Raw genomic sequence first — 13,794 nt, forward strand, 5'->3', positions numbered from 1 at the left:
ATAGTAGGAGGGTTTCCTTTCTAGTTCAGAATACGATATGCTGACCTGGGAGACTGGCACATGTTCAGTTTATCAATTCTGGCTGCTTTTATGGCAGTGTTCCAGCACTGGCTGCTGAATTTAGGAGGAAGCTGCCATCTGCTGTTAGGACTGCCTTAAATCTGTTGACTGCAGCAAGATTTCAAATGCTGACTCTTGGATGGGGTTTCCTGGACACTGGTTTCCTGAAGCTGAACCAGTCTATTTTCTATTACTAATTTGGGAGGGATGAAATTTAAGTGTGGATTTTTTTTAAGTATCAAAATGAAAGAATGATCTGTGACCACTGAACCATAAAATCTTGGAAGGACTCAGAGTGGCTTGGAGAATAAGAAACACACAGTCAGTGCCAATGTTAGCTAAATACAGAAAGATCAGACTCCAAAATCCAGAATACAAATGTGATCTAGAAGCACAGAATTGGGAACAAGGAATCTAGACCCTTAAAATGACACTGACTTGATCCTCAAGGAACAGCTCTGAAGTGGTGAATACGTGGGCTGTATTATTTAACTTACATGTATTTATAAGCAAAACTTTAGTCTTATGGGGGCTAGTGAAGTTACACTTCTAAGAATGACTCTGGGAATGATACAGCTAGAGAAGATATATGCAGAAATTCTCAGGAGTTGAATTAAACCTAGTATTGAGTAGCATAGCCACAACAGAACCAAGGCTTTAGTGTATATCTATCTCCAAAACAAATAATGAAAATAAATTTTCCTTAGGTAGCTGGACAACAATTTATTTTAAGTGGGACCAGGAGGACTAGCAATTTGTAAATCATGCAAATGAGCAGTAGCTGAACTTCTAAATTCACTGTGACTAAAAATATTTGATACCATTGACTGGATGTAGGTGGATCTCAGAGCTACAAATACATTTGGATTGGAGCAGATTTCTGAAATTGCTTGTACTTTTTGCACTACATATGATTAGTATTCTGTGAAATACAAAGTTTCAGAGATTTTCTTTCCTAACATTACTAAGGGAACAAGATTTTATAAAATTCTATGAGGAGCTGAAACACAAAAAATTAAATTAATATGGTCGAGACAATATAAAATTTACTGTATCATTGTCTATATCTCTCTTTTGCCATCATTTTTCAGGGAAGCCCAACTTTTTGTTGAAAAGTTTGAAGGTGCTCTTGGAAAAGGAAAAGGAAAAAAATTCTATGCATACAAAGTGATGATGACCAAGGTAAATTGTTTGTTTCACTAACTTCCTGTAAAGCTAATGGCGAACCTTTTGTAAATTATTGCCATAGGTACTCATCTTCCAAAGTAGAGTTCCCTGTCTTTCTTTGCATTTTAAAACTTTTATTTCCACTGCCCTTGCATGAAAGTATTTCTAATGAGAGCTGACAGTTGGATTGAAATTTCTTGTCCAAACAAAAATCAACTGTTTTACAGGAGTTTTCAAGAATTTAATTTCTTGTGAAAGTTAATTTCTCTTGGTGTAGATTGGGTATTTTTGTGGACTGAATCTAGAGCTCAGTCTTTCTCTTGAGATTCGCATTCTTCCAAATACATATTTTGACTTAGTTTTATGTTCTGACACTCCTTTACAGTACAAATCTAACTGTGTTGAATAGGAATGGTTTGGGAGATTCACTTCAAAAGCACACTGTTGCCCCAAACTAAAATGCTGATGCAGAAAAGTGCTAAGAATATTTGTCAGGACTACTTGTTATGACCAGGTTTACCCTTAGTTAGACTGGATTTTTTGCAAGCAACTGTGTGATCCCGTCTCCTAAGCATTGACGGTCACAAAAAGTAATTAGGCTTTCAAACTCAGTTGGACATAGGAAGCTCAATTACAGAAGTTAAACTCATTAATAGATAAACTCCTGGGTAAAGTATTTGTAGTTAAATGACATAGCTTAAGCTCCAGATTTAAATTTTGAATAACAAAGGAAATAAGAAATTAGGTCTCAGAAACAATTCTAAAAAAAAGAAAAAGAAAAGAAAAAGGAAAAGAGAAAGAAAGACAAAAGGGAAAAGAAAGAGTAAAAGGAGAAGAAAGAAAAAGAAAAAGAAAAAAGAAAAAAGAAAAAAGAAAAAGAAAAAGAAAAAGAAAAAGAAAAAGAAAAAGAAAAAGAAAAAGAAAAAGAAAAAGAAAAAGAAAAAGAAAAAGAAAAAGAAAAAGAAAAAGAAAAAGAAAAAGAAAAAGAAAAAGAAAAAGAAAAAGAAAAAGAAAAAGAAAAAGAAAAAGAGAAAGAACATGACACAAAAGGAAGTGATTAGTTAATAATTGTGGAAGAAATAGAAACTTCACACAAAGCCAATAGAAGACATATTCAGAACAAACAAAAGGAGATGGTTCTTTGCAGGCTGTTACTCTGTAGACTCTGACAAAGGATACTGTGCTTGGTTAAGGGCTTACATTAGCTCAAGGGAGAACTGAGCATCTGGACACTGAGATGATGGTGTGTTTTTCTTTTTTTTCTTTTTTTGTGACTCTTTTCAGAAATGGATGAAATTTCAAAGAGACTTTGAGAATTTTAAGACAGCCTGCATACCCTGGGAAATGAAAATTAAGGAGATTGAAAGTAAGTAAATAAAAATAGTATCAATTGTCATACTTCTGATGTCTGCCAAAATGATAAATTACTTCAGAATATGTGTCAGTATTCAATGCATAGTTTAAAATCAATTAGTATTTATTTTTTCATTAGTATTGGTTGAGCTTGATATTATAGTTAGTTGAAAATTTCCCTGAGAGAGTATTAGTCACTTCATAGAAAAAATCCTCCATACACAGGTACCAGTTCAAGAGCCACTGTAGAAGTTAGTCTTGGAAAGGTGGAATTGGGATTTAGCTATTTCCTACCTTCACTTTATTTTGTCTGTATTTATAATATACAGATTATACTACACAGACTATACTGCAATTATTTCTGCCATTTTTCATTATCTTGATCCTCTTGTAATATGTATTTCTCTCATTCTCAGACACATATTATAGCACAGAGAAAATGATAGCAATCTTGGATGTCCACATATACTGGACATAAATATAAACAATGCAACGTAGTTGGTACTATAGGTATGTTTGATAGTAGATGTTTGTCACAAGTCAGTTTTGCCTTGTAGTTCCAGTGATGAATTTAAATTGCAGCCCTTTGTTTGGAACACATTTGACTTAACTGCATAGATACCTGAGTGAGGTTCTGCCACTGATGAAATGCAGATGAAAGTGCAATGAAACTTGTTTTAGAAAAGTTGCATTTGGAAGGATTTGTGGGTTGCATCAAAAGGCAATAACCAGAACAGTAGAAAAACAGGAAAATGAGAAATGGTGAATTTTGTGGGGCTTTGGATTGAAAAAAAAACCTTTGAGGAGAACTTATATAATGTCCTTAAACATACAGTCTACGGACTGTTTAACAGATTATCTATTCTCTTGAGGTGGAGTTTAGAACACATAATCTATTATGGATACATAATAGCTATCTTGAGTAATGGTTCTGCAAGATTCTTTAAAGGAGTAGTCCTTGCACAAGCTCTTCTGCTTGTAATAACTTCCAACAGGCATATTTCTTACCTTTTAAAATAAGAATTGAAAAATGGAACAGGATAATTTTTCCAGACCTGTTTCTGTATCTATTTATCTTTTCATTTGAAACAACTAAAGTTTTTGCTGAAGGGTATCAAAATCTCAACGGGATAGTTTCATAATCTTGAGGGGTAAGATTGCAAAGTTTACTCCTTTTCTTTAAGTTTTTCTTCTGTTCAATGTATTGCTAGGGAAAGCTGCAATTGCTTTTACTTGCAGAAAGGATCATCTGCCAGAATGCCAGTAATTTAAGGAAGCCTTCATCTGGTAATAGGACTGCCTTCACACTGCATACTGGTAGAACACATAAACAGCAAAGTAAAAGAAAGAAAGGGTACAAACACTTGCAGATAATATTGTTCTTCCCTTATGAAAAAATCTGGTGAGCACTCCAATAACAGCGCTGACAATCCCCATTGGCTAATTCTGTGCTGCTTCCTATTAACATTGGGCAGGTGCTGGCTTAGCATGTCGAGAATGCTTAAAATCCACATCAAACAGAAAAAAGAATAAAAGGAATCAAAATGTACTTACAGAGGTTACTTAATAGTAGCAAGTGTCATAGCTTTTATATGATCCTAGGTAGTCCATATAACTAATACCTTTATATTTTTTATTTCTGTTTTCTCAGCTAGGTCAGTGAATACTAGTATGCAATATGCAAAAAAAGCTAGTAGAATTATGGTAATAAAGACGATTAAAAGCCTCCACTGATTTTCTTTATTTTAAATAAACTTTGATCATCTTCATCCCTAGGTAAAATAACTTCAAACAGCTAATTTATCTGCCTTTTTGTCACATCTGAAATGTTTTCACAGGTCACTTTGGCTCATCAGTAGCATCTTATTTCATATTCTTGCGCTGGATGTATGGAATAAACATGATTCTCTTTGGACTGACCTTTGGACTTGTAATGGTGCCTGAGGTGGGAATCTTTTAAATTTTCATTGAAAATTGCCATAGGAAACTGCCTTCTAACAGGAAAGGAAGGCTCGATATGCAGATGGGACCCAACTCATAGGGAAGTCTGCTGTCTCCCAGGGGCTTAGGTAAGAGACATTACTGAAAAACTCTCCAGTCTAATAAGGCCACATGAATACTATCCACTACTGGTTGTTCAAGCTGGTAGCAATGGAATAACAAAGAATTCCGAGGACATCAAAAGAAGCTTAAAGGCCATGGGAAGATTTGTAGGGGGATCAGGAGCACAGATAGTGATTTCCTCAATCCTCCTGGCAACAAGAAATAATACTGATAGGAATAGATAGATCCATCGGGTCAATGAGCGGTCCAAGGTTGGTGTAATTGGAAAAATTTGGGGGTTTTTTGACCATGGGTTGATCTACTCAACACCTGGTCTAATGCACCTATCTCAGGGAGTAACAAGAGTTCAAGCCACAGGAGCTCATGGGCCTTGTTGACAGAGCTTTCAACTACCTTGGAAGGGTGAAAGAGACAAAACTAGGCTTACCAGCAATGAACAATGAGATGGCGTGCCAAACCAAAAAAACAAGCAGTAATGGGATCCCTCAATTTGCTTCACGAGGTGTAGGCTAAAATGTAACATACCTGAAATGTTACTACACCAATGTAAAAAACATGAGGAACAAACAAGAGGAACTCAAAACTTTAGCCCAATCCCAGAGATTTGATATCACTGCCATCAGTGAAACCTGATGGGATGAATCCTGTGACTGGAGTGCCCTGTTGGATAGTTACATGTTCTTCAGGAGGGATAGCTAGAACAAGAAGGGTGGAGAGGTGTCACTGTATGTAACAGAGGGGACAGAATGTATGGAGCCCACAGTTGGCAATGGCACAGTTGAGAGCCTCTGGGTAAGAATCAAGGGGCAAACAAATAATGCAGATGTCATTGTGGGAATCTGCTATAGACCTCCCAGCCAGGATGATGATGCCAACAAATCACTCCTTGAGGAACTAAGGGACACTTTCAAGTCAACCACCCTTGTCCTTATGGGGGACTTCAACTTACCAGAAATGAACCAGGAGCATCACACAGCTGGTTCAACCCTGGCCAGAAGATTCCTAAAAAACCTGAGTGACAATTTTACCGAACAGGTCCTAAGGGAACCAGAAAGATGCTGTCCTTGGCCTGCTGCCTATCAACAGAGGGGATGTCATGAGAGAAGAGGAGACTGATGGCCATCATGGCCACAGCTACCATGAACTGATTGAGTTTAAAATTTCTGTTGACAGGAGGAAAGTGCCAGCAAAACCTCAACTCTGGACATGAGGAGAGCAGAATTCAGGCTGCTCACGGAATTAGTAAGGAAGGTCCCCTGGGAGAACTGTTTTTGCAGCTGCTGAGGTCCATCAGTGTTGGTCACTTTCAGACCACCTCCTAAGGGCACAGGAGCAGGCAATTCCCAAATGTTGGAAGTGAAGCAGTCAAGTCAGAAGGCCAGCATGGCTGGGCAGGGATCTTCCTTGGAAAGACAGAAAAAAAGGAAGGTATATGCCCTGTGGAAGCAAGGCCAAGTGAGACTGGATGAATTCAGAGATGCTGCTTGCCATCGTAGGGAGAAAATTCATGTGGCCAAAGCTTGACTGGAGTTGCAACTGGCCAGAAATGTGGAGGACAATAAAAAGGGTTTTTTCAAATCTATCAATGGCAATAGGCAGTATAGAAATATTATCAACCCATTACAGGATGAGGATGGTCACCTCACAAAAAGGTACAGAGGTGTTTAACACTTTCTTTGCCTCTGTCTTCAACATCAGTAATGGATCAAGGGGTCTCAATGCCCTGAGCTGAAGGAGTGTGACTGCGCGATTGATCAGCTCCCAGTTGACCCAGAAATTGTGCGGGATCTGCTGCTCCAGCTGGATCCCTACCAATCTATGGGGCCTGATGGGATTCATCCCAGAATCCTCAAAAAACTGGCTGAAGTCATCACAAAATCTCTTTGGATGATTTTTGAGTGGTCTTGAGAATCTGGAGAGGTCCCAGCTGACTGGAAACTGGTGAACATTGTTCCTATTTTCAAGTAGACCAAGAAGGATCTTGGAAACTACAGGCCTGTCAATCTCACTTCAGTGCCTGGTAAAGTTATGGAGAAGATTATTCTGGGAGGTATTGCAAAACATACGAAAGACAATGCAGTCCCTGGTCACAGCCAGCATGGCTTCATGAGAGGAAAGTCCTGCTTGTCAAACCTGATTTAGTCTTATGAAAGGTAACCCATCTGGTTGCTCAAGTGAAGCCAGTTGATGTAATCCTTTCGGATTTTAGTAAAGCTTTTGATACTGTCTCTCACAGCATCCTTCTAGACAAAATGTCTAGCAGACAGCTGGATAAACACATCATGTGGTAGGTGAGCAATTGGCTCATGGGTCAAGCACAGAGAGTAATAGTGACTGAAGTAACATCAATGATCTGTCACTAGTGGGATTCTGTAGGGCTCCATCTTATGAAGATGTGCTCTTCAACATCTTCATAAATGACTGGGACATAAGATTGGAAAGGATACTAAGCACATTGGTAGACAGTGCAAAACTGGGAGGAGCTGTTGACTCTCTCAAAGGCTGGGAGGTCCTGCAGAGAGACCTTGACAAATTAGAGAGATGGGCAATCTCTAATCATATGAAGTTCAACAAGAGGAAGTGATGGATTCTGCACCTGGGATGGGGCATCCCTGGCTGTTGGTATAGACTGAAGAATGAGATGCTGGAAAGCAGTGTCATGGAGAGGGATCTGGGGATCAACAGCAAGTTGAATATGAGTCAGCAGTGCCCTGGCAGCCAGGAAGGCCAACCGTGTTCTGGGAAGAATCAGGCCAAGCATCCCCAGCTGGGTGAGGGAGGGGATTGTCTTGCTCTGCTCTGCACTGGTGGGGCCTCACCTTGAATGTTGTGGCAGTTTTGGGCACCACAATATAAGAAAGATATTAAGCTATTAGAGAGTGTCAAAAGGAGGGCTGCGAAGATGGTGAAGGGCCTTGAAGGGAAGCCGTATGAGGAGTGGCTGAGATTACTTGATGTATTCAGCCTGTAGAAGAGGAGACTGAGGGGAGACCTCATTGCAGTCTACAACTTCCTTGTGAGGGGAAGAAAAGGGCAGGCACTGATCTGTTCTCTGTGTTAACCAGTGACAGGACCTGAGGGAATGGCCTGAAGTTGTGTCAGGGGAGGTTTAGGTTGGATATTAGAAAAAGGTTCTTCAGCCAGAGGGTAGTTGGGTGCTGGAAGAGGCTCCACAGGGAAGTGGTCACAATACCAAGCCTGACAGAGTTCAAGAAGTGTTTGAATGATACTCTTGGACATGTGGTGTGACTCTTGGGGATTATCCTGTGCAGGGTTAAGGGTTGGACTCAATGGTCCTTGTGTGTCCTTTCCAACTCAGTGTATCATGTGATTCTGTGAGATTTCATAGGATTGGACCCCTAAATAAGTTTTTAATCTCTTTGTGATCCATTTGAAACTATTAAAGTATACTAAGCCTGTAAAGGTGTACTTTCTTTGTGGACAATTGTCTCTACAGAGAGATGCCTTGAAATAGACATGACAGAAAAAGGTAAAATGTATATAGGGTTGTCCACTGAAAGTGTGTTTTCCTATGTCTGGGATGACATAGGTATGATTTTGTTTGATTGTTTTGGGCTTTTTTGTTTTTTTTTTTTGTTTTTTTTTTTTTTTTTTTTTTTTTTTTTTGTTTTGGTGATTTTATGGAGAACTGAGTAAAGGAACTGAGACTAAGAAGAAGCCAAGTGGAGTATCTTGACTAATATGTGCATTGCAGTAGGAAGATTCTTTATGGGGCTCAGAGGATATTTTCAAATGTAATACTCACATGGTGATAAGACCCAATTGGGCTGTAAATTCATGAGAGAGACCTGTCATGCTTTGTATTGTTTGCAGCATTACAATTAGTAATGGTACTTAGAGCAGATGTAATTCAAACAGATATTACTTCTATGAAATGTAATATTGTTTGGGTTCCTTTGAGCCATCATATTGTCCTCCTGAAAGCAGGACTTTTATGGAATTAAAATTATGCGCCATCTCCCTGATTTGAATATTCCATATCCTCTTATCTTTCTTATTTTCTAGTAAGCAGATGGGAAACAATCAGGTAGGAATTTCCAACAAATTCCTAGTACAGCATTTCAATAGCATGATCCATTTTCCTTAGAAGCCAAAACAGACAAAATGCCCAACAGTTTTCATGTTAACCCTGGAAGAGGACATATACTGTACCTGAGCAAGCATCTTCCCAGTAGCAATGGGATTGTCAGAATCCAAAAACTGATTCCCTGCCATCTTCCCACACATTTCAATTAAAAAAAACACCCAATAAAATCCATAATGCAAGAAAAATTAATCTTCTGTTCTTCTCTGTAAGAAAAACACCATTGATTTTGGTGTTCTGTTTGGACTTCTGTGTTGCCTTTAAATGTAAGAGACATAGTTTGATAATCCATTGAGCCTAGTGGAACTTTATATTTAGAAAACACCATTGAATGTATATGTTAGGGACAGTTTGAATCACTAATGTGAGGATCCATGAAAGGAGTTGTACAAGTACGTCATTCTCGCTAAGGAGTTTAGGAGCATAAAACAAGTCTTCCTAAGAAATGACAAATCACTCTCCCTTCCTTCCCTTCCTTAATATTTTGCTTTAATATGTAAATCACTCTCATTTTTTGGTTTCAGGCTTTGATGGGTAAGCCATATGGCTCTTTACCTAGAAAAACCGTCCCAAGAGCTGAAGAAGCAACTGCTATGAACTTTGCTACTCTCTGGGATTTTAGTGTAAGTCCATAATCTTGCAATACTTCATATTCATATGACTCTTTTATTCATAAATACTTCATTGTTTAATATTCAGTGATTTAATATGAATTATTTCTAGAGATAATTGGCAATAGAATTAGTTTACATATTTTTTTCACAAGCTCTCTGTATAGATGTTTCCTTCAGACAAAACACATAGCAAAGCTGTATGTTCACAAGCTCAAGTATATGTAGCAATCCAAAGACACATGGGGAAATACCTCAAAGATGGTTTGCCATCTCTGGTTTGCCATTTCTTATGCAGGAATTTGGTCTTCTGCTTTTGTATGACTAAGATCCTGAATTTTAAAATGCAGTGTGACTTAGGAAAAAAAAAGGAAATTAAATTAAAAAGAAACACATCTGTATTCTTTTTCTAAAACAAAGCATGTTGCTTTTAGTTTTTTTCCAGTCTTACAGAACATGCAGATATTTTAGCTGAATTGAGAAGCATATTATAATGCTTTACTGTTGATGTGATTCCCAGTCTAACCTGTACTGATAAGCTAATGATATACTTCTAAATATGTCATACTGCTTTTTCTTCCTGAAAATAACAATTTTATCTTATTGTGGCAGATCTCTATAGTTAATGTCTTTATATATAAAGATGGTACAACTTTGTGTAAAGTCAGCTGGTGAAATTTGTTATTACAACATGTTGTTTAGAAGACTTACATTTCTCTATGGTGTGCAGTCAATGTCATCCTAGGGTATTCCATCTGTGAAAACACACAACCTGAAGTTTTCCTTCAGGTTCATGGAAGCAGCATCCATTGAACTAAGTGTGATTTCTTCCTCAGTCCCCTGCACTCCTTCCATTCTGAAAAGAAGTTCCAAGACTTTTAAAGAGTAATGCCTTTACATATCTTTTAGCACTTCAGTTGTTTTAGCAACAGCAAGAATGAATATAATGTTGAAAGCAGACCCATTTCTTGAAAAAATAAACTCAGGTACAGGTTACTCCAGTTTACAGCTCAGCTCCTCCGGCTGTCTGCAAAATTCATGTCTAAAAGTGGCATCTCTATGTCAGTCTGGCCCCTCTGAGGTCACATTCAGCCCATGCTGGGTGAAAGACCTGTGTAGGCTTTACCGCCCTACACAGGCAATCCCAGGAGGTGCACAGGCAGATTTTTTTTTTGCTTGAAATTGTATTTGTATTGTTGACATGGTAAAGAGAAACACTTTTGGCTTTTAATAGATATTAATTGGAATTCAATTTTAGCATATATTTTTCAGGTAATAGTCCAAACATAAAAAAAATCGGACTCTCAAAGCTTATTGCAATAAAATATTTGATCAACACTCTTTCATGCTTGGCTCACAAGGGAATGAAAGATATCTTCCATGCATGCCTACCTTTATAGAGCTAAAGTTGTTTCAAATTTTACAGTGAAATGCATTTGACAAAGCCCAGGAATCAATATGCTGAATGACACACAGTGAAGGAATTATCTTTAACTTTGCAAAATATAGCAACTTAAAGAGTTCATAATATAAAATATATAAGAGAAAGATGTTATTAATTTTAAGGAAAATGGGCAACTGAAAAACAGACGGGAAACATGGCTTTTTTAACTCACAACCCCCCCAGCCTGTTGTATTACCATCAAAATAATGCATTGTCCATCCTCCAATTACATGTTCAAATACTGTGTATTTGACTTGAAATCCTCACGTCTGTCTGGAGCTTTGCCATTGCTGTGCATGAGCTAAGCTGAGCTTGTAAAGACTCTGGCTTTGGTCTTCTTCTAGGAGGTGAGTTCTTGTTCTGAGAATTATCAGGAAGTTTTAGATATTTTATCCATGTCAATACCAGCAATTTCTTACAGTTAATAAGATACTAGTAAATTATTCTAAAAAATCAGTGATCTGAGCTGTAGAAGAGAGGGCAGTTCCTATTAAGATATTTAGAAAAGAAGATACACTTTTAATTGCTGAGAAAACCAATGCACTCATATTGCAATTTTTATAACCTTGGAGTTTACTCTAAATGTGTAAAAACCCTACCTACTGAATAATCACCCATAAAATGCAGCTACCTATTGGTTAATATTAACCTATTGGTTAATATCAAATAGGCTATGTAAGTAAATTTTAGAAATATGAATATTAAGTTAAAAATCTGGCATTTAATCTGCACACAATCTGAAAAATAAATTTTGTAAAATAATATACTTTTGTCTTTACAAGAAGTTTGTGGATGAAGAAGTTTTGACGCATTAAATTGTAGACAGAGTGTTCACGAAGAGTTTTAAAGATAAAAGATTTTGGAGTTGCTATGAAATATTTTATGTCTTTTTTTAAAAAAGGAGACCTTTTCCATCCTGTGATATTTATTATAGTTTTGCTTACAACTGATTTGATTTCATTGAAGTGAATATTTCAGTACATTGCTATTGTTACAGTCGGTGACTATGAGCATAATTAAGAAATTTAACATTATAATTTTTGCTGACTTTTCAGGGCTTTGCACAGTATTCTGTACTCTTTTACGGTTATTACAATAACCAGAGGACAATTGGATGGTTGAAGTTCAGGATGCCCCTTTCGTATTTCCTTGTTGGGGTTGGGACTATTGGCTACAGCTTCATGATTGTCATACGAACGTAAGTGTTCCTTGGCTCTAGAATAAAGTAATTCAAAGAAGCAAATAATTTCACTATGGACCCCCGAGACTGTCTTTTTAAAAATATGGTAATTGTAAGGACAAGGCAATGCAAGATCAAGTGCAAGGCCGAAGTTGTGTAAGATTCCTTCAACCTATATTATTTTTCTGTTGTTTTGCAGCACAAGCTTGTGTTACAGTGTTGTGAAAGTGGGAATAGATCTTTACTGAAAAAAAAACCCACTTCTGTCCTGATCTTCAGAATAAAAAATGAATGCATAAAGTATGGAAGAGAGCTGTTAGCCTATCTTTCTAAAATACTTGGCATCTTTTCATGATACTTGTCAGCTAACATTCAGGAAATTCAATTGTTCTACATTTAATGATACCTTATGTGAACTAAACTATTTTACAAAGCAGGAAAGAAGCATATGGCAAATAATTCCATGTGTAGCTCACAGTCAGCAATAAATGCTGCCATTTTTTATAATCTTTAGTACCCTTGATTCAAGCAAAATGACCACCTAACACAGTAATACAGTTAGCCCTAGCGGTGGCTTCACAAAATGCCTATGGTGAAAAAAATCAGAGCGTTGCAGGTCAAGATTCAAAGACATTTGTAAATATAGAGAAAAATGCAGTTAATCTATTGCCACTGTTTCATGCTGAAGGCAGTATTTTTCATTTGCGTGAGCACTGGATTAATTCACATTCTGTCTTTCAAACTGGTTCCTACGTGGGGCAAGAAGCATTTCAGAAAAAAAAAAAAAGAAAAAACCAGAAAGTCTTCAGTCACATACATGTATTTTTGGAGAGGAAAAAAACCTACCAGAATAAAAAAGCAATTCATTTAGTTCAAAAATATATTTAAAATATTTTTTTATAATGATTAGAAAAGTTTTAGTCTCAGATAATTTTATTTCAATGACTGTCACTCAGACAAAAATAAATAAATGCCTTCTAGCAGAAAAACCCTATAGCCCAAACAAGGGAATATCCTTGAGTCGAAAATACATTGTATGTGCTAACTTTCCATCTGGCCATATGACACTAATGCTGACCAACATTTAGATAATCATATGAGAGTGCTTGCAGAGTTTTCTGCTCTTTTCTGTTTCTCCAGAAAGAACCACAGTGGGCAGTGAAACTAAGAGCAGTGTAACAGGAGGTGCTACTATTTTTCTGCTGCTGACTGAGAACTGGGAAAGGAAATATCTATGTGAAAGAGATAGTGAGGATTATAAACACTGTTACTCTCTTTAAGGGAAATATTTACATAAAGGGTTACTCTCTTCAGTTCTTAAAGTGCACAACATAAAATTGAAACATTTCTGGTCCCAAAGAAATTATATTCTAACCAAAAGATTATTCATTATTTCATTAGAAACTCTTGAGAAGGAATTATCTTAGTCTATAAACTAGAAACAGGGCAGATTCTACCAAGAATCTTCCATGATCTCTGATCCTTCTGTATATAACCAACCCTGGTATTGATTTATGGCAGCTCAAAGGATTTGCTGTATTATTTGCTTACTATTCTTCTCCTAGATTTGAGAGGATATGGTCTCTTAAAAATGTGGTATGTAGAATGCATTAATACTAATATTAATAACATAACTCTGCTGCACTAGTGAGCTTTAAAATAGGTGTTGCCTTTTTGTCACTGATAAATAAATACATTATTGAAGGCCTAATGATTTTTCCCCTACCAATACACTTCATCCTTGTGCTTAATGATTTGAAATAGGTGACCAGCTATGCAGAAGCAAGACCATGGTTATTACATGAATGAC

At 37.0% G+C, this 13,794-nt stretch overlaps 2 protein-coding genes across 3 annotated transcripts in view; both read left to right on the forward strand.

Annotated features, from left to right (window-relative positions):
• Nucleotides 1-13,794, forward strand: part of ANXA1 (annexin A1) — a 360,547-nt gene that overhangs the window by 163,232 nt on the left and 183,521 nt on the right. The gene's annotated exons all lie outside the window — the stretch shown is intronic.
• The window catches only part of TMC1 (transmembrane channel like 1), a 54,840-nt gene that overhangs the window by 18,452 nt on the left and 22,594 nt on the right, over nt 1-13,794 (forward strand). The window contains exons 5-9 of the mRNA XM_051789360.1: nt 1,152-1,242; nt 2,512-2,593; nt 4,419-4,525; nt 9,274-9,372; nt 11,860-12,002. Coding sequence (XP_051645320.1) covers nt 1,152-1,242; nt 2,512-2,593; nt 4,419-4,525; nt 9,274-9,372; nt 11,860-12,002 — 522 coding nt within the window. The remainder of the gene's footprint in view (nt 1-1,151; nt 1,243-2,511; nt 2,594-4,418; nt 4,526-9,273; nt 9,373-11,859; nt 12,003-13,794) is intronic.

This window comes from Manacus candei, unplaced genomic scaffold (genome assembly GCF_025592945.1).
Source record: "Manacus candei isolate 608988 ecotype Guabito, Panama unplaced genomic scaffold, ASM2559294v1 h1tg000027l, whole genome shotgun sequence".
NCBI classification, from domain to species: domain Eukaryota; kingdom Metazoa; phylum Chordata; class Aves; order Passeriformes; family Pipridae; genus Manacus; species Manacus candei.